The sequence below is a fragment of the Alternaria incomplexa genome (genome assembly GCF_024043165.1).
Source record: "Alternaria incomplexa strain BMP 0042 chromosome Unknown scaffold_10, whole genome shotgun sequence".
NCBI lineage: Eukaryota > Fungi > Ascomycota > Dothideomycetes > Pleosporales > Pleosporaceae > Alternaria > Alternaria incomplexa.
In genome coordinates this window covers 774,969-797,229 of record NW_026249859.1, presented here as the reverse complement: position 1 = coordinate 797,229, position 22,261 = coordinate 774,969, and the positions used below count along the sequence as shown (strand labels likewise).

Here is a 22,261-nt window from a genome sequence, read left to right as displayed (position 1 = left end):
TCATGATCGCAATGAGCAGGGCTTCATATATGTTCCTCTTAGGCTTTTATTAGTACAAAGTTGTTCCAATCTCAATACCCATGCTTTTGCAACTCCGCCTCAGTATACTCCCACAACTTCTTCCTCAGGCCCTCGTCCCTCGCAAATGAACTGCCAGAACTCTTCTTGCCCACTGGCATGTAATATGCTCCACTCTCCAGCTCGTCCTTTGCGGTGGTAGCACACCAAGTCGTGTTCAGCGCGCCTCCTTCCGGACCTTGGTAGTGGCCCGGCAGTATCATGCCGATGATGCCGTAGATGTACAGGCCAACCTTCATGAATATGTTCGTGCGGAGGTTGTCGAAGAGATCCGTCAAAATGACACCGGGGTGCAGGGAGACGGATGTTATCGTAGGGTATTCCAGCGCCAGGGAGCGAGCGAAGAGTATGTTCGCCAACTTCGAGGAGCCGTAGCGACGCCAGGTGCTCTCCTTCTCGAGCGCTTGCTGGTCGAACTCAATGCCCTTTGATACTGGCATCTGGTGGCCCATGCTGCTCAGATTCACGATTCTGACATCTGAGCCGGGTCGTTTCGCCGTCTCTAGCATCGTCGGGATAAGGAGCTTCGTGAGCAGCGCGTGGCCCATATGATTCGTGCCGAATTGTATCTCGTATCCTTCCTTGGTGGTGCTGTATGGTGGCGCCATGATACCAGCATTGTTGATCAAGATATCGAGTCGCGATTCCTGGCTCTTGAACGTCGATGCTGCGTCGGCAATGGACGAAAAAGACGTCAGGTCGAGCGGGAGAAAAACAATCTCGCAGGCATTTGGCACGCTGTTCTTGATGTTGGTGATGGCATCGCGGGCTTTGGATTCGGTACGAGCGGCGAGGTAAATGCGCGTGGGGTTGTGGGCAGCGAGGTATGCGATGGTCTGTTTGCCTAAGCCGGCGTTGCCTGTGTATGTGTTAGTTGCATGATACGGTCGCTCATGCTTGGAGTTGTGAGGCACTCACCACCTGTGACGAGGATGACCTTCCCATCCAGACTGCCAATGTCCTTAGCAGGGTCGAATGACTTTCCCATGTTGCTGGTCTTTTGTGGTCGCGGATTGTGGATGTCGCAAAGCTGCGTGCGCGCAGTGAGAGGGAGTGGAGACTGCTCGCGATATGGCGCAAGATATGACAGGTACTCGTCAACGTCGGTGCCAAGTATGTCTCTCGTCGTGGTTGTTGACGCAAGCAGGAGACTGTCGCAATCCCGCGCACATCCTGTTGGCCGTCAAGCCATCGTTAGCTTGCGGTGCGGTCCGTCCACGGGGTTTCGTCGTCGGATGCCGAGGTTGGAAACGCGCTATGACGTCTTCCATTGCACGTGAACGCGTCTCCTGTAACGCTTCGAAGCCAGTATTGAAGTCCTGACGCGATGTGCATTCTGTGATGCCAGAGGTGGATGCTACGTACGATGCAGAATTTGTGGTTGTGAGAAAGTCGTCGAAGTGGCGCTGCCACTTCGCGCTTACGGCTTACTTGCATGAATCCTGATGCATGAGGGAACCAAAGCTGGACGGCACACTGTTCTCAAATGGGGTATCGTTATGCTTGATTACAATATATATAGCTGAAAATGCTTTTGCGCTTCGCTGATGCGAGCCCTACGCTTTAGGAAGTGTAACACTGAATTCAACGTTTCGAACCGGACAGCCCTGCTCTAGGATCGTTTCTAAACCTCTCAAAAGGATTGTTCGCACGCGTATAATCCTCATCAAGATCGAGATCATGTATCACTATCGGCTTTCGTTGCGTTGAGGCGGGTTTGGTTGTAGCTGTAGCTGGAGGTTGCTTTGCTGGAGCCGTTTTTGCCTTGAATGAAGACAGAAGGTTCTGTCGTTCCTCTTCAAGTTCATCGTCGCTCGTTAGATCAATAACTCCATCGTACTGAGCAGGTGTTGGACGGGTAACGCTTTTCCGCTTCGTGCCACTTGGCTGAGACGCTGCGATAGTTGGAGCTGACGTCGGTATCGTTGGTGACGGAGCTGCGGAAGAAGCCCCTTGTTGAGTTTGACCAAGCTGCCGAGACTGCATCCGTGGGGATGCAGAGGCGATAACGCCTTCCCATTGCGCGTCCGTATGAGTGGGTGCGAATGCTCCTCTGCTCGTCGAATGAGCTTGGGTCATGCTTGGGGGTCGTGATGACATTGGTGTGCCGTTCTGCAAACTTTGGTCTGTTTGAGGAACGTACCGTGAAGTTGTATGAGAGAGTCTGGATGGCTGCATCTGCGCTACCGGCGCAGGGTGGTTCCCAGAGTCAGGCACACGGGCTTGCTGGATCTGGGGAGGTGTGTGCTCCGGTGTGAAAGGTGAATGAGTAGCGTATAGTTGCGTCACGGGTAAGCGAGACTGGTGATATGCTTGCATAGGTGCGTTCGACAAATTTGGAATATAATAGTCGGGATAGTCGGCTTGAGGAGGTTGAGGCCTAGGGTCGGAGGGCGAAGTATGTGCAGGATCGTTTCGAGACTGTCGCGATGGTATGCTTTGTTCTGCAGCACCCCTCGCTGCCGGCGCAGAGCCCTGTACATCTTGATTTCCATGTCCATTTCCTGGTCTCTGCAAATGTTGGTGCGGTGGTCCTGACGTTGTGCGTGTTGGCCCAGTTTGTGGCGAGTTGGTCAAGGCTGGATTCAGCTGTAACGCTTCGCCTGCACGCCATAGACGTGGCGAAGCAGAAGTTGCGCTGACAGGTGATGGCTGTTGAGAACCAAAATCTGTAAAGATGTTACCCATTATGGGAGATCTTGTCGGTACCGCAGCTGTGCGCACTCGCTCCGAAGGAGCATTCCTTGCAGTGGCGACTTGTGATGGTCCGTTAATGTCATATACGGGACTATTGACTTCTGCTTGAGCGTTTGATGGCCCGGGATCAGTCCGTTGTCGCTTCGGTGCTGTGGGAATAGGTTGTGTCTCCTCCCTTCCGATGATCGAATCGCGCGGCGGCAGTATGGACAGCGGCTTGTCCAGGGGTGCTACCCTTTTCCTCGAAACGGCGGAAGTAGGAGAGGATAGTGTTTTCGTTCTTGAAGTAGACGGCGTTGGCTTTGGAGCCTCTGCTGGTTGGTTACGGTCTATCGTAGTGCCGTCCACCGCACCTCGAATTCCCTCCAGGTTTTCTATAAAGTCCCAGGCAAATTTCCAAATTGGCGCAGACAACCGAAGGTCCTTAAAGTGCTCGCGAAAGGCTTCTCGAAGTGCTCTGATATCGCCTAGCAATAGTTCGTTGTTGCGTGTTTCCGAATACATGGAGATAAGGACGGTGACGGCCACCATTTCGACGGGCGCAAAGGTTTGTACACCACTCAAATGTCTGTCGGCATTCGTGAAAGTGTCGGGATCTAGGGCAATAAGGGCTCTGAAGGTCGTCCAGACGCTTGCAAGATGTGACTTGAGCGCATCGTCTACAGCGCCGGTGTTGTTCAGCAACTTTGGGATTAAACTGTGGCTTGTCCTCAGCGCTGGAATGCCAGTTGCAGGAGTCGGATGCTGTACTTCCAGAATTTGGCTGAAGCAAGACAGAGTGAGTTGGAAGTCCTTCGCTCGAGCTCGATCCTTCATCAAGTTGTAGATCATAGGGAAGTCTTCCACGAAAAGCTTCGCTAGTTCTTGCCATGGGCCTTGTTTCGCGCGCATCCTCTCAGCTAAAGTGAGTTGCACACCCATTTGGACCCTAGCGAAAAGGTCTTCTTCTTGTACGGGCGTAAGCTCTGCGAACTGAAAGGCCACAAAATCTTTCTCCAAGAACGACTTTTGAGTGTCCGAAGGAAGCACCTTTTTGCGTTTATTGATAGGCGTCTCACAGAACCACCTTGCGCTGTCAGTGAGTCGTTGAGAGATACTAATTGGACTGAATTGCTTACCACTTTTGGCCCTTGTGATCGTGGCAAGGAATCATGCCTTTGACGAATGCCCTGACAGAGGAAAGTCGTTGCTTTCCGTCCACGCAGACAAGAACGCCACGTGGTGTACCATCTGTTCCAATAATCCGTTTCTTATTCAGAATAATGGGTGGGATGTAGTAGTTTTCTACGCAAGTATTAGGAATCTTTGGATTCGTTCATGTTAAGAGAGCCTGGAGGAGATCATACCCATCAGAGAATTAATCAGACCCGTCATACGATCGGCTATTGCTATTAGCATGTCGGCGACAATGAAGTTGGGCGTTTTTACCTGTCCAGACAACCTCACGTTGATATTCCGGGTCGACATCGATCGCACCGCTCTCCAGTTCCTCTGGCCGCTGTCAGTAGAAGATCCTCTCGTCATAGTCGGCCAGTCTTTCACTCACTTATCAGACTTCCCAAACTTCGCATGTGGACATTGGGCTGCGGCAGCTTTGGTCGCGATTTGTAGTCGTACCCATCGTCGCTGTCGCTTTCTGCGAAGATGTCGTCATTGCCGTCCTCGTCTTTGACAGCAGACTGCACTGCAATGCTGTCGTTGTTTGGTTGTTTGGCAGCGCCGCGATGGGTGTTGCTGACTTCCATGCCCGTGCGGACCCCAGGCATGCTGGGGTGAGCGGTGTCGAATCAGGAAGTAGGTATACTAAGTTGCATTGACTACCTAGGTAGGTAGTTTTGGACCAAGCTTAGGTCAGCTTGCACTAAGCTCTTTGAACACTAGCCAGACCTAGACTTAGTGCTAGCTGCAATTTCACTTCCACCTTAACTACTCAAAAGACCTTTGGTTTTCTTAGAAGAGAAACGCAAAGTACAAAAAAAAGTCGAATTTATATGCAAACAATCTAGCGGCTTGCCTGCAGCACTTGGTCATGGACAATCCTAGTCTAGAAGGTTCTGCCTGACTGCAAGCAGATAAGTTAGCAGGCTTTATGCATCAGCGAGAAATTGCTGTTGCAAACAACCAATCATCACACGTTGCCCAACGCACTGGTCATTCAGCGAGCACTTCACAACATGCGCACCATCCTCCTGCATTCACGATCATGACTCAATGTTTCAATATAATCTTGATGTATTGCCATAGATGCGACACTATTGTCTGCCCCGTGAGAACCTGTAATATGGACGGAGAACGCCACCAAGCGGGAAGATACATGAGAAACATAGGCTACACAGCAGCCTGTATATGTCCATCCATCTGACTCGACGTAGTGCCGGGTCACTCAGTCATCATAGAGTGAGTCATGGTCATCCTCTTGAGCAGCATGGCCAGCGGCGAACTGCTCCTGGAAGTGACCCTCTTGTTCCTCCATGGCGTCGTGCTCTTGCATATCCTGGTCTTCCGCTTCCGGCTGTCATGCAATATCTTGAGCATCCGCCACCTCCTCGTCTTCGGTCAGATCCTCATCCTCTTGAGCACCATCCCTGTCGGATTCTTCAGCGTCGCTGAGCTCAACGACCTGCATTTCCTTGGCCTTTTTGGAGAGTTTGAGGTTGATCTCGCCCAAGTGCTGCAGCTGCTGAATGTCGAGCATTCCCTTGGAGCCATGCCCGAGCACCATCATGAAGCCTTGGCAAGCGATCATCTTGGTGTTGTCCGCGGGTGGAAGAAGCTCCTCAAAGGCGATGTCCTCAATATCAGCGGCGGCTTCCGCTTGAAGCACGTCGGACTCGTGCTCTAGGTCTGCTTGAGCCCGCCTGCGCTTCTCAACGATACGTTCCTGGATGAAAGTAATGAAGTTTTCACCTTCTGTCGACAAGGCCTCGCGGACGCGTGCTGATGGTTCTTGAACTGCTGGCTCGGGAAAGTCGGAGCTGAAACCTGGTAGGCCAAAGTCGTCGCCACCGTAATCGACATCGCTCGTAAGGTTCTTGAATCCCTCAAGAGCAAGAGGCTGTACGCGACCTTTTGAGGGGGAGGCAGAGACGAAGCGGCTTCCAGGTCTGCTCTGATCAGCGGAGCCTATCATACCAGCGCGTCCGCTTCGAGGAATGACTGAAGAGCCTCTGATAGAAGCGCTGATATTCCATGGCATCGCTGAGAAGATCTGTTGATCGTCAAGTGCAGAGACACCCTCGCGCGGTAATTCGACGGCGATGTCATCTTCACCAAACATAGGAATGTCTTCGTTGTCAGCCGAGCGACCGACCTCAGGCTCGCCGGTTCTCTGACGCACACGGCGAGATTCTTCCTGAGTTGCATCATCGATACCACTGTCGCGGTCATGTTTCGCCCCGCTCGCCTTGTTGCGACTGAAGCCCATGATCGTCTCGAAGAACTTGTCACCAATGAACATGTCGAACGGATGAGGAACGTGGCCGCCCAAGAGACGTTCACCGACACCACCGATGCCAGCGCCCCAAACGTAGTGCTCGGCATTCTTCTTGGCCTGAGCAGCAGCACGTTTCTGGATTTTCTGCCGAGCTGCTGCTTTCATGTTCTGACGGTAGTTCCTCTGCCAACCAGCGAGCTCTTTGTTGGGAAGCTCTATAGCTGCATCGATAGGAAGAGTGCGTGGAACCCGACGACGGCGCATGGGCGCGACGAACGTATCGGAAGACTCGATGACTTCCGAAAGCTGACTGGACTGTTGCGGACCGTCTGATGAAAGTGCTCCGCTTTCGATAGGATCGTCGTCGTAGGTTGGGAAGCCGAGGTCTGCTTGATCACCGGGGAACTGATAAATGTCAGTCGCCATTCTGAAAGACGCCGGTAGTATGTGCGAGATGTGTTAAGAATGAAAGGTAGAAGCACTGAAGATGCAAACAAATCACGAAAGGATACAGCCAGCAAGCACCAATTGAGGAAGCCCTAAACGACCGACTAATTGGGCTTGAGCGATAGAGGTGAGATAGTGCATTGCCGTGTCCTGAGCGTCTAGTGAGAGCAGCGAAGCCTCACCGCAAGACAGAGGGCTGGTGTTGCAGTGCAAAAAGACGTGAGAGAACGCAGCAAAACTCACCTGATCGCCGACCTGCTGTCCATCCTCATGTTCCTTGCGAACCCGCGCACTGGCCCCAGCATCGCTGGACATCTTCGCACCTGCGGTCCTAGCTGGCGTGCTGGGAATTTTCCGCCGTGGTGGCAACTGTATGATCTCGCCATCGTCTGCGATCATGAAGTCTGGGTCTTCAAGCTGGATCGTATCGCCAGCGCCCATGACACTTGGTCCGCCAACACTGCCTACTCCATCGTCGCCTTCGAGTCTAAACTCGGCCGCCATCACGGGAGATGAAGTAGGCAAGATGAGCCCACCGATGCCATCGGCATGGGAAGAGGACCGTGCTTGCTGGGAGCTGAAGGGTGTGAGCGTCTGGGAGTCACCGGACCGCGCAATGTCGAAGTTGAAGTTGTGGTCTAGTTCTACGAGGAAGTCTGGGGGAGGAAGCCCGAGCTCGGGCAAGAAGGAAGGGTCATCTTCGAATATGAGCTGCTCAGGTCTAGATAGATTCTGTGAGCAGAGCGATCATGTCATAAGGTTGATGCATGCCTACCTAGCTTTGCCAGCGTCTGCATCGAGTGCGGTATGCTTCACGGTCCGCAGCATCACTAGCAGGGCGTTTCGCGCACTCTCTGCGTCCGAAAGTATGTATCCACATTGTTGTAGGTACACACGCGATACACCGTACCTGAATGCGTCAGTAGTCTGTCGCTCGGACAAAGTATGGCAGCGCGGCGTACATCAAATTGCCCTGTAGCCGTAGAGCCATGGGCGCTACAGGATCGACAATGGTCTGACATGCTTTCTGTACATCGACATCGAAAATCTGTTTGCGGCCGATTCGTTTGTGGGTGGTCGCGACGAGCCTGCCACTTCAGTCAGTACAGGGCAGGAGCGACTGGACGCCTTCTAGCATACCACACGGTTGCCACGCCGTATTTGCGCGACGTTAGCACTACGAGTGTTAGTCAAATCGTTCCAAGCTGCAGTCTCGGTTTGGAGCTTACCTTCGTGACTGTAGAACATGCTGTCGGTACTTAATACATGAAACAGATGATCGTACAAGTGTAATGATACAGGAAAAAGATTGCGGCGTCTCGCGAATGACGTGCGATATTATAACAGAAGCGCAGCAGTCGAACGGATGGGGAGGAAAGCGTTCCTGAAGGTGAGCGTCACGATCATGGAAGGGCTTGGCAGCACGCTTCGACGCGTTTCTACGCGTGGTGAGGTGAAGACGGAAAGGGACGGAAAGTACACTTCACCAGTCTAATGCCGTGTCTATTAATGCAAGATCTTGAAGTCATGCAATCGTTACTTAAGCTCTCAGAGGTATCGTCCCATAGCCTTTCCAGCTGTACAACGCCGAATGCCATGCATTACCTGCTGCTCCGTTCCCGTTTGCGCTTCAGCATGCTCTTACGCGCGAGACCCAAGGAGATGGGCATAGTGAAGCGTGTCGATTCAGCCTATGAGTCGCCCATCTGCACGTCCTCGTCAATGACGGGAAGAGGAACGGCGCGGTAGAGGAGGATAAGAGCCGAGTGGCTTTGGCCTGGAACATGTCAGTCATCGTTAATTCACACAGTCACAGTCTGGGATGCTTACCTCCGCCAGACAGGGTTTGTATCCTCTCAGCATCCACCTCGGATACCTTCTCGTCGTTGAACCACCACCATTTACCGTCTTCCTCCTTCCGCTTGCCAGTGTTGGGGTCCTTGGATCCCTGCTTCTTGACGAAGGAGGTGTAGTGGCCACTGTCGGCGCTGGCGCCCTGATGCGTGATGACGCCCCTCAGCTCGTAGAGACCGGTCTGGTTTGCGCCCTCATCTGCAGTCATTTTGGAGTCCACAAGCGCGAGGAGCTCCTTCTTGGCAGCAAGGATTGATGCGGCGCGTTCCGCCTCGACCTGGGCGTCGGTCTTGTACTCGACCTCCTCCATCTTGGTATCCTCAGCCGGCTTGCTGGCGTCCTCCTTCTTTTGTGCAGCTTCCTTCTTCTTCTGTAGAGGCTCCTTGCGAGCAAGAGGGTCGCTGTCGTTCTCCTCGCCGGCTCGCATGCGCTTCTGTCGCTTGCGGGCGCGCTCGACATCCTCCTCTTCTTTGCGGACTTCACGGATCTTGTCCCGGATTGGGACGAGCATCTTCCTCAGGTCGTCTGTGCAGAACTCCAATGCGTCCAACTCTTCGGGGAAGGTGACCTTGCGCATGATCTTTGCCTTCTTGTTGGTATCTTTTCGCCAGTCGAAACGCACGAAGTGGATGGGGAGGTGTTTCGGTAGGCGCGCGATCTTGGACGTCTTGGTGTAGATGGCATTTCTGCCCAGAACCTCTGATCGCTTCTCGATCTGCTCCTTCAAGCCAGCAGCCAGACCGTCCCTGAGGTGGTTCGTCTCTACGTTGATGTGGCAGTTGAGCTTGAAGAAGAGATCTTCGCTGTGAACGGGCTCCTCGCCACCCTCCTTCGCTGCGGGCTCATCGCACTCCATGACCGACTCGAACTTGCCCGCCATGTACTTGTCGATCCAGGATAGCTCCCTCTTCTTGTTCGCATCTGAACCTGTCTCGTTGTCGGTGATCTTAAGCTTTTGACGGAGCAGCGAGACGATTTGTGACCAAGCCTCCTCGGCATCCTGCTGTGCGTAGCCGTGGCCGTCCTTTGATTTTTGGGCGAACTGGGGAAATGCGGTTCGGAGAGCGTTGAGGAACATGAGTGGAGGGAAGCCATTTTGTGTCTCGGACATTTGCTTGAAGAGGTCGCGGAGGGAGCCCGTTAGGTCGGCTGAGCCACCGAGGCCACCGAGGCCGAACTGGCTCAGCTGCGAGGCACTGGATGAGCTGGCACCGTTGCTGGAGAGGGTCAGTAGGAGCACGTGGACATGATGTAATCAAACTTACCTGTCTGCGTACCGCAAGAGCTCTTCTTGCAGTTCCGGGATGGAACGTAGCGTCTGCAGGGTGGAGTTCATGTAGCAGGTGTTGCCCAGGTTCTGAAGACCTGCGGGTGTGGCGCCCTCCAACTGCGCGGCTTCCGCCTCGTCCATGTCCTCGAGGAACTTGACCGGGACCTTGGGCTTCTCGATGACGTTTGCCGACCCCGAGGGCGTGCCCATCATCATGAGTGTCTGGTTCGGCTTCAGGCCCAGCTTGGACATGTCGGCGTCATCCTTGAGCTGTCCGCCCTTGACGATGACCTTTTGGCGCTCTGGCTCGACGCCGGTGATGGAGAAGAGTTGGTACTTGAACGTCTCGCCGGTGGAGGTGGTATCCACTTCGACCTCGTGCTTCTTGCCCTGATGCTTTACGATTACTGCAAACATGTGAATTAGTCTTTGGACCCTTCGAATGACCGTGTGGCGCTGCACGTACCTGGTATAGACGCCATGATGAATGTTCAACTATACGGTGGATAGAGTATAGAAGACTACGGGAGGCGGCGGCGAGAGAGTGGCTATAGTGGCTTCGTGGGGCAAAAGTTAATGGAAGCATGAGGAAGGAGGGCCGCGCCAAGCTGACCGCCGCCCGGAGCTGCTACCCCACTAGCGCGACCAGCTGCAGGCACCGCCAACTCGCCGTACTGGCATGTCATAGCCCGCTCTCCCCCGACGGCAGCCCTACCATTCCAACATAGAGCTGCTGCTGAGCTCTATTCGCCATGGTACAGTCAATTCTTACTGCTGCGGCCTAATCACGTGCTCATACTGACGCCCTCAGTCGCAATCACTCCGCCCGTACCTCCAGTGCGTGCGCTCGTCGCTCACAGCCGCCCTCTCCCTCTCCAACTTTGCGTCCCAGGCCTCCGAGCGCCACAATGTTCCCGAGATCGAAGCCGCCAGCTCTCCCGAAGTCATCCTGAACCCGCTTACCGTATCGAGAAACGAGCACGAACGCGTATACATCGAGCCCAGCATCAACAGTGTGCGCATAAGCATCAAGATCAAGCAGGCAGATGAGATTGAACACATCCTGGTCCACAAGTTCACACGGTTCTTGACGCAAAGAGCCGAGTCCTTCTACATCATGCGGAGGAAGCCGGTCAAGGGCTACGACATCTCGTTCCTGATCACCAACTTCCACACCGAGGAGATGCTGAAGCACAAGCTGGTCGACTTCATCATCCAGTTCATGGAGGAGGTGGACAAGGAGATCTCAGAAATGAAGCTCTTCGTAAGACAGCCGAGGTTCGCCTGTTCGAGCATCAAAGCTGACACATTACCAGTTGAACGCAAGAGCACGTTTCGTGGCCGAGTCTTTCCTTACTCCGGTATGCATACCCCATAACTACATACGTACACGGGTACTGACAGACCCTAGTTTGATTGAGCGTGTTACAATGCCGGCGTTTGTATATATTGGCTCATTACGAATACCTGGGCAGACGAAGCTAGAACAAACAAATATCAGGCCCGGAATCTTTGCCCACGGACGAGCGCTGTGTGGAAAAGTTGCTATGCAAGCTGAGCATTCGACCAGCATTCAATACAAATACAAACTTCGAATCCCTTCCACACTTGACGTACACCGCCGATCACCCAAACATAACCGCAGATACTACGCAGACAACTGTTGTGGAAGGTAAACGTCACGTGCATGGCAATTCTCATACTGTTATTATTCTCATTTGGATATTTCATCTACATATTGTCTGCCAGCCGCAGTGATGTTCGCCAAAATCTCCAGAGATCAAGCTCACAGTTGACCAGCGCTTACAACTTCGCCAGGACAGCGTCGGCACCGGAGACCTGTAGAATTAGCAACGAGCACCTCAACTTTTCAGAGCGATGCGAAACTTACCGAGACCTCACCAGGGCTCTTCTCGTTCTCGGCGTAGATGACCTTGCCGTGGTCGAAGACCATAGCCCAGCGACCGTTGCGGTCGCCCATACCAGCAGGCCAACCGTATTGCTTGGAGAAGAAGGTCTTGGTGTCGCTGAGGAAGAGGACCTCGTCGCCCTTGACGCCGTTGACCTTGCCCCATGCGTTCATAACCCAGGCGTCATTGCTCGCAATGGTAGCAATGACATCAACACCCTTGTCCTTGAACTCCTTGGCCTTTGCGATGTAGGGAGGGAGATGGTAGGCCTGGCATCCTGGGGTGAAGGCACCGGGAACGGAGAAGAGGACGACCTTCTTGTCTGCCCACTCCTTGCTGGCATCGTATTCTTGGGGACGGCCGCAGGCGGTGGGGTCGGCGTCGGTGATGGGTGCCCATCTACATGAGAGAAGATGCAATTTCAGTGTGCATTCTAAGGGCTGCGGTGGTGAGCGGAGCTCGATGCGAAGGTACTTACTCGAACTTGACGCCCTCGGGGAGCTTGTCGCCAACTTGTAGAGGAGCCATGATGATTAGTTGGTGTATCGGTAGAAAATGTCGTGTAAATTGTAGATGCGTGTAAAGGAATTGAGCAGAGTGAGAGAAAGTCACTTGTCGTGTCGGACGCCGATTAGTTATGCTAGCTGGAGGGGTACCCGCCCGGCTTCCCAAGCTTGAAGCTTCGAGATCATAGTGGGGCATATGCCGGCCGAGGCTTATGACGCCAGGTACCCAGCCAGCGCATTTCCACGCTGCAGGGTTGCATTGACAAATCTTTTTGGCCTATTAGAGCGGCGAGTGAGCGTGTACCTGAATGAGCAGCCAGAGGAGAGGTGTCGAAGGAATCATAGAATCACACAGAGTCGAGGCGATGAGGTAGAGGAGCTTAGTCAAAAGGCCCATCTGCTGCGAGGTTCCTGAATCCTAACAGCTGAATTATTGACGCGCATTTACTGTATGTCGGCTTTTCGTTGTTGTGGAACATTCAAGTGATCGTCGTCTTTGCTTTTCGACTTTCTCGAACCTTCTCAACAGCTGTCATCACACGCACTAAGCCGTAGATCTGATCCCTCTCTTGTGAGTTATTAAGAGTAGTTTCAAAACCAGTCAAGTTTCACAATATTTCTCGTAGATAAGCTGAGCTTCACCTGATGAGTCTGCATGTAAGCACATGCCGAAGTGCCGATATGAGGCATCCAACGGCATTTCTTAGATTATGATTCAGGGTGATAACGTTCTGTATTTGAGCGATCACATTGACCTTCTACACAATCTATCTCGTGATATCCACTTTGACGATTCGACCATGTCTCTCGCACCACCCTTCACTCAAGAAAGCGCTCGCGCCAAGGTCAAGAAGGCTCAGGACCTCTGGAACGGCCAGTGCGTGGCGTCATAACCAGTTCTCTCATCGTTGCTAAAGCGTGCTAGAAACCCCAAGGTGATCGCGCAAGCCTACACGCCTGACAGTGTTTGGCGCAACCGATCGTCCTTCCTCGCTGGTACGGCAGACATTGAAGACTTCTTGACGAAGAAGTGGGAAAAGGAAAAGAGCTACCGGCTGCGCAAAGAGCTCTTTGCCTTTTCAGATGACAAGATCGCGGTTCAGTTCTGGTATGAGTTCCAAGATGCCCACGATGGCATGAAGTGGAAGCGATGCTATGGCCTAGAAGACTGGACATTCGCAGAGGACGGGAAGATGCGCAAGCGGCAGATGAGCGGCAATAACATCGAGATCGATGAAGCCCGTGAGTATTTCCAGCCTCCGCATATCTTGATTTTATGATCGGTAGCGTTGCTAAGGTCTATGTAGAGCGATGGTTCAAGGACGGCGTCGACGTGAACGCAGTCGAAATTAGCGAGTCTCATTGGTGATGGATGTTCTTAGTGTATTCAAATAAGACGGGTGGGTATCGTAACGCTTGCGAGGAAGGACATATGTATGCGATGGCTTCGTTATATGGCTTATGCTGGAGGAGTATCGTGGATAGCGACGAGAATGAATTTTGGATCTTGAGTCGTTAGCAGAAGCCCCGCCATCGAGTGCGTGAGGGACATACCTGGTACAATGACCAATTCGTTCTTCCTTGTTCGCAGCCTGAGAAGTTTGACCTCGTCTTCCTTGTCCAGCTCGTCCACAAGGGTCCCCGCTGCCGTCAGGAACGACCAGACCATGCTGGCCACATCCTCAGCGCTGTGTATCCCGCTTTCTTTCCTGCCGTTCGAGTCGTTGTCCGACGCAGCTTCCCCAGAGGCTGGCAGAGTACTATTTGGGTTCGCCGAAGAGCTGTTGGATATGAGACCAGAAGTGCGTATTATTGTGCCGTTCTCGCGCGACAGTATGAGGGTGCTCTGAACGCCAGGCTTTTGGCTCAGTCGCGTGAGTAGCGAGAGTGTCTCGTCTGGCTGCGCGCATATTAGTAAGCAACATTTGAAAGCAAAATAAGAAACATACAGCGTTCTGGGCCATGGTTCGCGATGTGTGCGAGAAGAATAAGAGATGCAGTCGCGGTTCACAGCGCGCTGATGACATCGGCGTACACGACCGCGGCTGGACCCTGCCAAGAGTCAACCAGCTCAGGCCTCTTCCGTGTTAGCGGCATCTGTGGATCCTCAATTTTCGGTTCATCAGCAGAGAACGCGTCGTTCGCTCATTGACGCGCATAAACTCGTTCACTCTCTCGACATTGCGCTCGACAGTAAAGTCCTACGAGACCACGACTCTGCTAAGCGAACCGCCAAAACTAATCTAGTCCGTCACCATGACCAGCAGCTCAAAGAAGAAGAAGGAGAATAAGAAGAAAGACTTTCAAGTAAAAACGACCAGAATCGCATATCCCGAACCGCAGTGCTAACGGAATCAGAAAGCGAAACTAAAGGTTGGAAAGGCGAGACCCAAGGCAGCAAACGGCACAGATACGAGCTTCCGTGCGAAATGTAAGGTCTACCATATCATGCCTCTCTCTCTCTTAACTAACGTATCACAGCGATATCTCTCAAGCAACAAGCACTCTCCACTAGTGCCCCATCTTTAGAAGCACAATGCGCACATTACCTGGGCTTGCTTAATCACAAAGCAGACACACAGCGAAGAGAATCCTTAGCCTTCTTGACATCAGCCATCGCAAACAATCCGCCTACAGTGCCATTGCCGCAGCCTTCATCTGTCATCATTCCTGTGGCACAAAAGCTCATTCTAGATGGATCCAACAGCGTTCGTCAACAGCTGCTGAAGCTACTGCAAAGCTTGCCGCCACTCGAGATTGCCAGCCACGCCGACCAGCTGTTACTCCACACAAGAGCTGCCATGACGCATTTAGCAACAGAAATCCGTTTGTTCGGCCTTGACGTGTTGGAATGGTTGCTCGCCGTTGCAGGCGATGAGGTCGTCAGCTGTGCTGGAGGTTGGGTGAAGATGCTCAAATGCTTCCTCAGTTTACTCGGTTGGCAGAGCGAAGCGTCAAGCAAATGGTCAACTGCCAGATCGTACGGAAAAGCTGATACGAAGATGCAAGTCAAGCAAATGAACGCCTTGACTTCCTTCCTCCGCGCGGGGCTCTCCCACAGGCAGACAATAGTATCCGTCGACATGAGCGACAGCAACTTTCCACTTTGGCATACTCAACATCATGTTCTTTCCGAGCGATCAAACGTTTATGCACATCTCAACTTGTTCGGCGCTGCAAGAGATGAGGAAGCAGAGATGTATGAAGACCGCGAAGATCGACAACGATTATTCCGAGACCGAGCCGAGGCTGCAATCGTCGCAGGATTGGAGCAAGCAACCAAAGGCGGTGGAGAGTTGGGCAGAGCGGGTGCGCAACTTCGCAAAGCCGTGAAAGAGGGTATGGCGGACTTCTACCGAGAGGATCCAATGGCCTGAGAGTGCAATCTTCCAGTTTACCCACTGCAAGGAGGCGCGTGCCACGGAACGCTTCTAGAGACACGTGGGAAGACGGTCTCAAATACTTCGTACTACCGGAGAGCCGAAGGAGATCAACGGGAATACCTCCAGAAGTGACACCGGATAATGTCTGGTGCTATCTTACAACAACGCCACCTACACCCCGGTCTCAGCACACGGGACCAGTCGCGAAAGTGGCGACGTCACCACCGTCCCATGACAACCCGCGCAACACAAACATGAGCCTCAGGCTCACGAGTAGCCTGACGGAGACAGAAGCTAGCGCCATGACTCGAGGCGCGACCGGTCAATACATGTACTGTCAGCCTTGCGCATCAATATCCTCCTCGCCACCGGAACAGACACTACAAGTCGTTTAGGCACTTCTGGTCGCCCTTCTCGCCCAGCGTTGTACCCCTCACTTTGCGTCACCACTTGAAGAATCCTGCACATCCAACGTTGTCATATTCACGGCTGGGAATGATCGAGAGAATCATTAATACCCCAACATAGGGTGTAATCGAGCGAATTCAGGTACGGCAAGGTAGAACGACAGGAGCGTTTAGAGTCGGAGTTTGTAGAGAGCCAGGTTATAATCGCGAAACGTGAACGTCCAGTCAACTCAGAATTTTATCGAGAACATCACCTAGCTTCAGGCTTGTCACACACAATGAACACAACGGCAGCATCGCCTGGATTACAGGAAGACGAGCCGCCACCACCTACTGCGACTACCGATGCCCACGCGAGTCTAGTTCAACGCGCAGCCTGGATTGGAATACCTCCTCTGCATCACCAGACGGAACTGTGGATTCCCGACACAGCCGAGGAGCTCGCTCGCCAAACCGTCTCTTCGGCGGTGCATTTCCCAGAAACCCGCCGACGACATCGTCGTGCAGCTTCACCTCGTAACGCCGATGTATCATGGAAGCAAATGCCCACTCACCTTAAACCATTCCTTCCCTATATAGAAAAGGAGGTCGAAGAAGTGGACACCAATATATCAGCTCGCGATGCGGAAACTATGAACGTCAACATCATCCAGACGTGGGTGGATCAATGCGAACGACTACATGGGAATCAATGCTACGGTAGCAGGACTTCACAGATGCATTCGCCGTTCCCATCCTATTTGATCGATGTCAATCGAGGGTGTCTGGTCGCTGCGCCTGAACACCCACGTTACGTTGCCCTGAGTTATGTGTGGGGAGGTGCAGAGGTTTCAGCTTGCGCTACGATGTCCAACTTGGCAGCGCTTCAAGCGTTCAACGGGCTCTACAGCGGGATCATATCATTGCCTAATCTTATTCGAGATGCCATCAATTTGGTTAGGGCTCTAGGGCTTCATTATCTATGGGTGGATCGAATCGCCATCGTCCAAGACGACGAAGCAACTAAACACCATCAGCTGAGTGCAATGGGGGAAATCTATGCAGGAGCAGTTTTTACCTTGGTTGCAGCTCAGAACGAGGAAGCGGCTCTGAGTCTTTATGGCCACCGAAAGATGGCATTTACTCCAGTCCCTACTCTTGTTGGACAAGGAATCAGGAAGTCGAACGGACAGCCAGTGCGTGGTGCCGACTACATGCTCAACCAAGCTATGTCTCTCATGGAAACCAAGTGGTATTCGCGAGGCTGGACTTTCCAGGAATACATATTTTCTACACGAAGGGTAATCTTCCAGAACAACACAGTCAACTGGGAGTGTCTCTGCGCTTCCTGGCATGAGTGCCAAGATTTTACTTTGCCGATGACAGCCTCGTCACACACTACAAGATCGACCTCAGACTCTGCGCCCATCAAGATAAACGCGCCAACTGCCGGACTCAATAGCTCACCTTGGCCAGACATGAATCGTTATACGCGGCTCATGACTCTATTCAACGAACGCGATTTAACTTTTCCAGAAGACGTTCTTGACGCTTTTGTTAGTTGTCTCGCCCATCTGAGCAGCGTGTTTCCAGGCGGGTTTATATCCGGTCTGCCAACGATGTGTTTCGACGCTGCACTCCTATGGCAGCCATGGGCATACTTGAAGAGACGGAAACCTCGCAAACTTCCTGCCAGCGAGGCTGTGCTACCTTCGTGGTCCTGGGCAGGATGGGAAGGCATCATCAATTCTGAAAGTTGGAGAAGTGCTGCCAACTACCAGTTTGAGCACCCGCCTGCACCGGACATACCACAATACACTTCCTGGAGGACTCTTAGTTCAGTGCAATGGACATACTCGAGGACTTTGACATCGGAGAAGCATCCAGTCAACATTCCTTCGCAATTTAGGCGGCCAGCCTTCACCACGTCTGGGGATAATCTACCCCCAGAATGGTACATGTCCGCAGATCTGGGAGAGGATGGTCAAGCGGTCAGACATTCATGCGACCCATCTGCATCCTTTCGCTATCCAATCCCGATCCTTGACAAGACAGACCGCCGGCAACCTGTGATCAACGCTCGCTACCTGCATTGTACCACGAGACACGCCTTCCTCGTGCTAGGCAAGGAGTTTCTCAACACGACATCGGGCTGTCCTTCCGTGCAGCTCCTCACAACATCTGGCAGGTGGGCCGGATGTCTCAGACTGAACTTCATACCTTCTCACGCGCGCGATGAAACATCGACATTGTCCACTCCAGTTCTCAAGCATCGATCTCGGGACACGTCAAAAGCCCTTCCCAGCTTTTCTTTCACCACCCCTTCGCCATCTGAAGTCGAAGATGCGCTCTTCGATCCTGATCGAGTTGAAAATCAGCCATGTGAGCTTATCGAGATATCTGCTGGATCGGTTGAGGATTGGGAAATCGATGCGCGAAGCTTTGATGAGTGGTACAAAGAGGATTGCGGATGGAATCAAGAACAAGGGTTGTATGAGTTCATCAATGTGCTCTGGGTAACGCGGGTGGAAGGAGTCGCATATCGCAAAGCGCTTGGGAGGATCCGGAAGGATGTGTGGGAGGTCGAGGCGAAGGATGAGATAGAAGTCACACTCGGATGAACGGATCCAGAATAAGAGTGCTGCGCGGTCAATCTCATGAACGTGCCGGGCAGGAGTTTCTGTGTTTGTCGAGCGTCTTTCGGTTAAGTTCCTCGCGCTATCAGTCTATCGAAGCGCGCACGTACAAGAACCTGTTCAGACTAGAGGCGCCAGTAGGCAGGAGCACGCATTTGTAGTTGGCAGCACAAATTGATAAACACTGTCGCACACTCATCGCAAGGCATGAGATGGTTCGCTACTTCTCATTCCGGCCTCGCATATTCTTCATGTACAACCTAGCACATGAAAATATGCACACGGGTCAGCGGCAAAGTGAAAGATACAAGCTCAAAGGTACTATGGATGGGCGGTCCTGATCACGGTGTTGAGCTGCACTTTTGATTACGTCACAGCACTAAACATGTCGGCGCGGGACGCGCTCGCCCAGGCCGAAACATTGCTGATACTGCCGACAAACACTGGTGCGCTGGCCTTATTGATATACATAGCCCTACATCCCTTTCGCCGCCTCTTCTGCCTCGACTGTACCTGCGATACACCTTCTCACGCTCTTGCAATCGCTCAATCGCTGGTGTGGACATTCGTAACCAATCGCGACGCGACCATGTCGATAGTATCGCAGACCCTGCAGGGTGCAGTGCTGAGCATAACTTCAAACGTGCTTGCGCAAGCCATATCATCTTACAAGGACAGCGTACGTGCTGTTGCGCAATCTTCCAGTCCTGTCGCATGTAGCTGACACGTATCCAGACGCCCTTCACCCTCAACTATGCCACCATCTTCAAATTCGCGCTCTTCAGCGTCCTCAGTACCCCACCCAACATAGTCTGGCAAGGCTACCTCGAAGACCAATTCCCTACCAACGTGCCCTCCGCCGCCCCGCCGTCCGAGAAGCCAGGCTCGAAGCCCGACCCCACCAAGACGTCGCTCAGCAAGACAAACGTCCTTATCAAGTTCCTGCTTGACCAGACCATCGGCGCCGTCGTCAACACGCTCATGTTCCTGAGCTACATGGCCTATGTCAATGCGCAGGGCAAGCCGGGTGTCAACGCCATGGACGCGGTCACGAGCGACTGCGCGAATAAGCTGTGGCCAATGATGAAGGATGGATACAAATTCTGGCCCGCGATAAGCCTCATCAGCTTCCTGTGGGTGCCAGTAGACAAGAGGATCGTCTTTGGCTGCTCTGTGGGCGTCGTGTGGGGCATATACTTGAGTCTGGCCGTGGGCGCATAGATATGAGTGCGATGCGAGCGCGCGTTGTGGAGACGAATATTTTAAGCGTTGTATACCCATCCAGCGTGAATGCGTTCCTGGGGCGCCGAGTGCGCGAATAAACTGGAAACGCGAAAAGGTTCGGTTCTGCTGGTCCGTACCACTCAACGCGAACACCTATCCTATACCTTAAAGGCATCCCGTGCTACATTTTCTTATCGTTCACGTGAAACAGTGGACATCTCTAAAGTATCTTTTCGGTGGTAGGTACAACTACGCGCGACCGAGCTTCATCTTCTTTGAGTGGTTCTTCCAATCGGTACACCCTGAACTATCAACTCTCTCCACATTACTCGCACTAGGCTGACAACCACCATACTTACCTTACGGCGCCGAAGAGGCTTTTTCGCCTTCGCGGTGGAGCTTTAAAAAAATGATACTTCAGTACCAAGGGACTTGGTCTTTCCATTGCACAATCAGAACTGACCGTCCGCCAACGTCTAGTAAGGGGAACGCCATGTGAACATGTGCTCCACACAACCACTTCAACAGCAATTACTGGTCACAGCATTTCGATGTGTGCGCATTTGATAATTTTCATACTAACCGAGATCAAATTAATATACAAGAAAAGATCTCCTACTGTATAATCATCTCCTCTTCAAACACCTCACCATCCGCACATCATGGAGCATCCCTCAGAGCTCTCTGAGAAAATTACTGACGCCCCCGAGGGGGGCCCTTCAGCGCAAACGCCAAAGTCCAAGGGTAAGCAAAGCTCCCAGGGCAAGGAGTCCGTCGCCAGTGGCTTCAAGTACGGACCCGTGCCAGGTCAGTACTTCCGTTCACGACGCGTGAAGCCCGAGGATGTCGGGATGCCGTGGCTCGACAAGCCGCACCCGAGGCAGAAATGGGGAACGATTCTTCCCCTCGTCGGCTTTGGTCTTGGCCTGATGGTGACTGCCATCATGATCTGGGACGGCTTCCGAGTCATCGGCAAGCACAAGTACTGCCAGATCTTCCACGACGATTTCAAGTCACTGAATGAGACTGTCTGGACTAAGGAAGTCGAGCTGGGCGGCTACGGGTAAGTCTCTTCCGACCATTGGTATGCATTGACTAACTCGAATATGCAGCAACGGCCAGTTTGAGATGACTACTGGCACGGATGAGAACGTCTTCGTCAAGAACGGTGAACTTATCATCAAGCCGACTCTCCAGGAGGAGCAATTCCTTGGAAGCAACTACACCCTTGACCTACGTGGCCATGGATGCACTGGTTCCGGCTGGAGTGACTGTGTTGCCACCACCAACACGACCAACGGCACCATCATCAACCCCATCAAGTCCGGTCGCATCAACACCAGGCGCGGCGCCTCAATCAAGTACGGCCGTATCGAGGTCGTCGCCAAGCTGCCATCTGGTGATTGGCTGTGGCCCGCTATCTGGATGTTGCCCAAGGACAACGCATATGGCCCTTGGCCTCGATCTGGTGAGATCGATATCGCCGAATCTCGCGGCAACGATCCCAGTTACGCTCAGGGTGGCAGGAACGTTGTCTCGAGCACGTTGCACTTTGGTCCCGACTTCAACCATAATGGCTGGTGGCGCAACAACGTCAAGCGCGAAGCGCTACACACTACATACGCCGCCGGTTACAACACTTTCGGTATTGAGGTAAGTCTTACATGTTTCCGTCGTCTGCCCGCCAGTACTAATCAAACATCCAGTGGAGCGAGAAGTACATCTTCACCTACATCAACACGCGCCTGCTCCAAGTCATGTACACGCACTTCGACCAGCCCTTCTTCAAGTACGGAAACTTCCCCCAGGCCGATGCCAACGGCACCCGTCTCGACAACCCCTGGAAGCACGCCAAGAGCAACGCCGCTCCCTTCGACCAGGAGTTCTACCTCGTCATGAACCTGGCTGTCGGTTCCACCAACGGCTGGTTCGAGGATGGCAAGAGCGGTAAGCCATGGATTGACAAGAGTCACCGCGCCAAGCTCGACTTCTGGGAGGCCAAGAACCAGTGGTTGCCTACGTGGAAGGACGGCGGACAGATGAAGGTTAAGAGTGTTACCATGTGGCAACAAGGCGGACACAACGGGTGCAAGGCGTAAGGTGTCTAAGGCGATTGGTTGAAGGAGAAGACTGGCTTAGTGGACTTGACTCGTTGCCGCAAGTACTGCGCAGGTCCAAGTCCGTATGGAGAACCTCGCTGATTGTAATCGTACTATCTAATGCAACGACTTTGTCTCAAGGGATCCATGCTATCGTGACGTTCGTTGTACGCACTTTGACGAATACGACTTCATCGCAAGCCATGTTCAACGTTATCTAAACTGCTTTCCTTGAAGACAGCCGGCGAGTTCTCTATTAACATGAATATATGTGATAATTGTTGTGAGGTCCCAGGTACTCTTTGATGGAAAGACAGGCACGCAAGTCATGTACGCCC

General features: G+C 52.9%; 11 protein-coding genes across 11 annotated transcripts; 5 read left to right on the top strand and 6 right to left on the bottom strand.

Annotated features, from left to right (window-relative positions):
• Positions 1–71: 71 nt before the first annotated feature.
• J4E90_007155 (uncharacterized protein) lies at positions 72–1,066 on the bottom strand (the record flags this gene model as incomplete). Its single annotated transcript, XM_051436695.1, has 2 exons — positions 72–937; positions 997–1,066. The coding sequence occupies 2 exons, from the start codon at positions 1,064–1,066 to the stop codon at positions 72–74; spliced, it is 936 nt and encodes a 311-aa protein (XP_051289441.1).
• A 1,836-nt stretch (positions 1,067–2,902) lies between these two features.
• J4E90_007154 (uncharacterized protein) lies at positions 2,903–4,541 on the bottom strand (the record flags this gene model as incomplete). The annotated part of the gene is made up of 6 exons (XM_051436694.1): positions 2,903–3,084; positions 3,129–3,841; positions 3,894–4,059; positions 4,152–4,157; positions 4,204–4,266; positions 4,322–4,541. The coding sequence occupies 6 exons, from the start codon at positions 4,539–4,541 to the stop codon at positions 2,903–2,905; spliced, it is 1,350 nt and encodes a 449-aa protein (XP_051289440.1).
• A 749-nt stretch (positions 4,542–5,290) lies between these two features.
• Positions 5,291–7,903, bottom strand: J4E90_007153 (uncharacterized protein; the record flags this gene model as incomplete). The annotated part of the gene is made up of 6 exons (XM_051436693.1): positions 5,291–6,613; positions 6,899–7,376; positions 7,431–7,565; positions 7,618–7,743; positions 7,796–7,832; positions 7,885–7,903. 6 exons carry the CDS (start codon positions 7,901–7,903, stop codon positions 5,291–5,293), a joined length of 2,118 nt encoding a protein of 705 aa, XP_051289439.1.
• A 443-nt stretch (positions 7,904–8,346) lies between these two features.
• Positions 8,347–10,261, bottom strand: J4E90_007152 (uncharacterized protein; the record flags this gene model as incomplete). Its single annotated transcript, XM_051436692.1, has 4 exons — positions 8,347–8,432; positions 8,486–9,726; positions 9,775–10,186; positions 10,246–10,261. 4 exons carry the CDS (start codon positions 10,259–10,261, stop codon positions 8,347–8,349), a joined length of 1,755 nt encoding a protein of 584 aa, XP_051289438.1.
• Positions 10,262–10,531: 270 nt separating this feature from the next.
• ARPC4 (Actin- protein 2/3 complex subunit 4) lies at positions 10,532–11,199 on the top strand (the record flags this gene model as incomplete). The annotated part of the gene is made up of 4 exons (XM_051436691.1): positions 10,532–10,534; positions 10,591–11,043; positions 11,096–11,140; positions 11,191–11,199. 4 exons carry the CDS (start codon positions 10,532–10,534, stop codon positions 11,197–11,199), a joined length of 510 nt encoding a protein of 169 aa, XP_051289437.1.
• Positions 11,200–11,582: 383 nt separating this feature from the next.
• Positions 11,583–12,217, bottom strand: J4E90_007150 (uncharacterized protein; the record flags this gene model as incomplete). Its single annotated transcript, XM_051436690.1, has 3 exons — positions 11,583–11,618; positions 11,671–12,088; positions 12,168–12,217. The coding sequence occupies 3 exons, from the start codon at positions 12,215–12,217 to the stop codon at positions 11,583–11,585; spliced, it is 504 nt and encodes a 167-aa protein (XP_051289436.1).
• Positions 12,218–12,995: 778 nt separating this feature from the next.
• J4E90_007149 (uncharacterized protein) lies at positions 12,996–13,564 on the top strand (the record flags this gene model as incomplete). The annotated part of the gene is made up of 3 exons (XM_051436689.1): positions 12,996–13,072; positions 13,121–13,437; positions 13,503–13,564. The coding sequence occupies 3 exons, from the start codon at positions 12,996–12,998 to the stop codon at positions 13,562–13,564; spliced, it is 456 nt and encodes a 151-aa protein (XP_051289435.1).
• A 90-nt stretch (positions 13,565–13,654) lies between these two features.
• Positions 13,655–14,159, bottom strand: J4E90_007148 (uncharacterized protein; the record flags this gene model as incomplete). The annotated part of the gene is made up of 3 exons (XM_051436688.1): positions 13,655–13,701; positions 13,750–14,095; positions 14,145–14,159. 3 exons carry the CDS (start codon positions 14,157–14,159, stop codon positions 13,655–13,657), a joined length of 408 nt encoding a protein of 135 aa, XP_051289434.1.
• A 292-nt stretch (positions 14,160–14,451) lies between these two features.
• J4E90_007147 (uncharacterized protein) lies at positions 14,452–15,572 on the top strand (the record flags this gene model as incomplete). Its single annotated transcript, XM_051436687.1, has 3 exons — positions 14,452–14,502; positions 14,554–14,626; positions 14,677–15,572. The coding sequence occupies 3 exons, from the start codon at positions 14,452–14,454 to the stop codon at positions 15,570–15,572; spliced, it is 1,020 nt and encodes a 339-aa protein (XP_051289433.1).
• A 3,617-nt stretch (positions 15,573–19,189) lies between these two features.
• J4E90_007146 (uncharacterized protein) lies at positions 19,190–19,821 on the top strand (the record flags this gene model as incomplete). Its single annotated transcript, XM_051436686.1, has 2 exons — positions 19,190–19,279; positions 19,336–19,821. The coding sequence occupies 2 exons, from the start codon at positions 19,190–19,192 to the stop codon at positions 19,819–19,821; spliced, it is 576 nt and encodes a 191-aa protein (XP_051289432.1).
• Positions 19,822–20,486: 665 nt separating this feature from the next.
• Positions 20,487–21,923, top strand: J4E90_007145 (uncharacterized protein; the record flags this gene model as incomplete). The annotated part of the gene is made up of 3 exons (XM_051436685.1): positions 20,487–20,887; positions 20,937–21,477; positions 21,531–21,923. 3 exons carry the CDS (start codon positions 20,487–20,489, stop codon positions 21,921–21,923), a joined length of 1,335 nt encoding a protein of 444 aa, XP_051289431.1.
• Between the last annotated feature and the right edge of the window lie 338 nt (positions 21,924–22,261).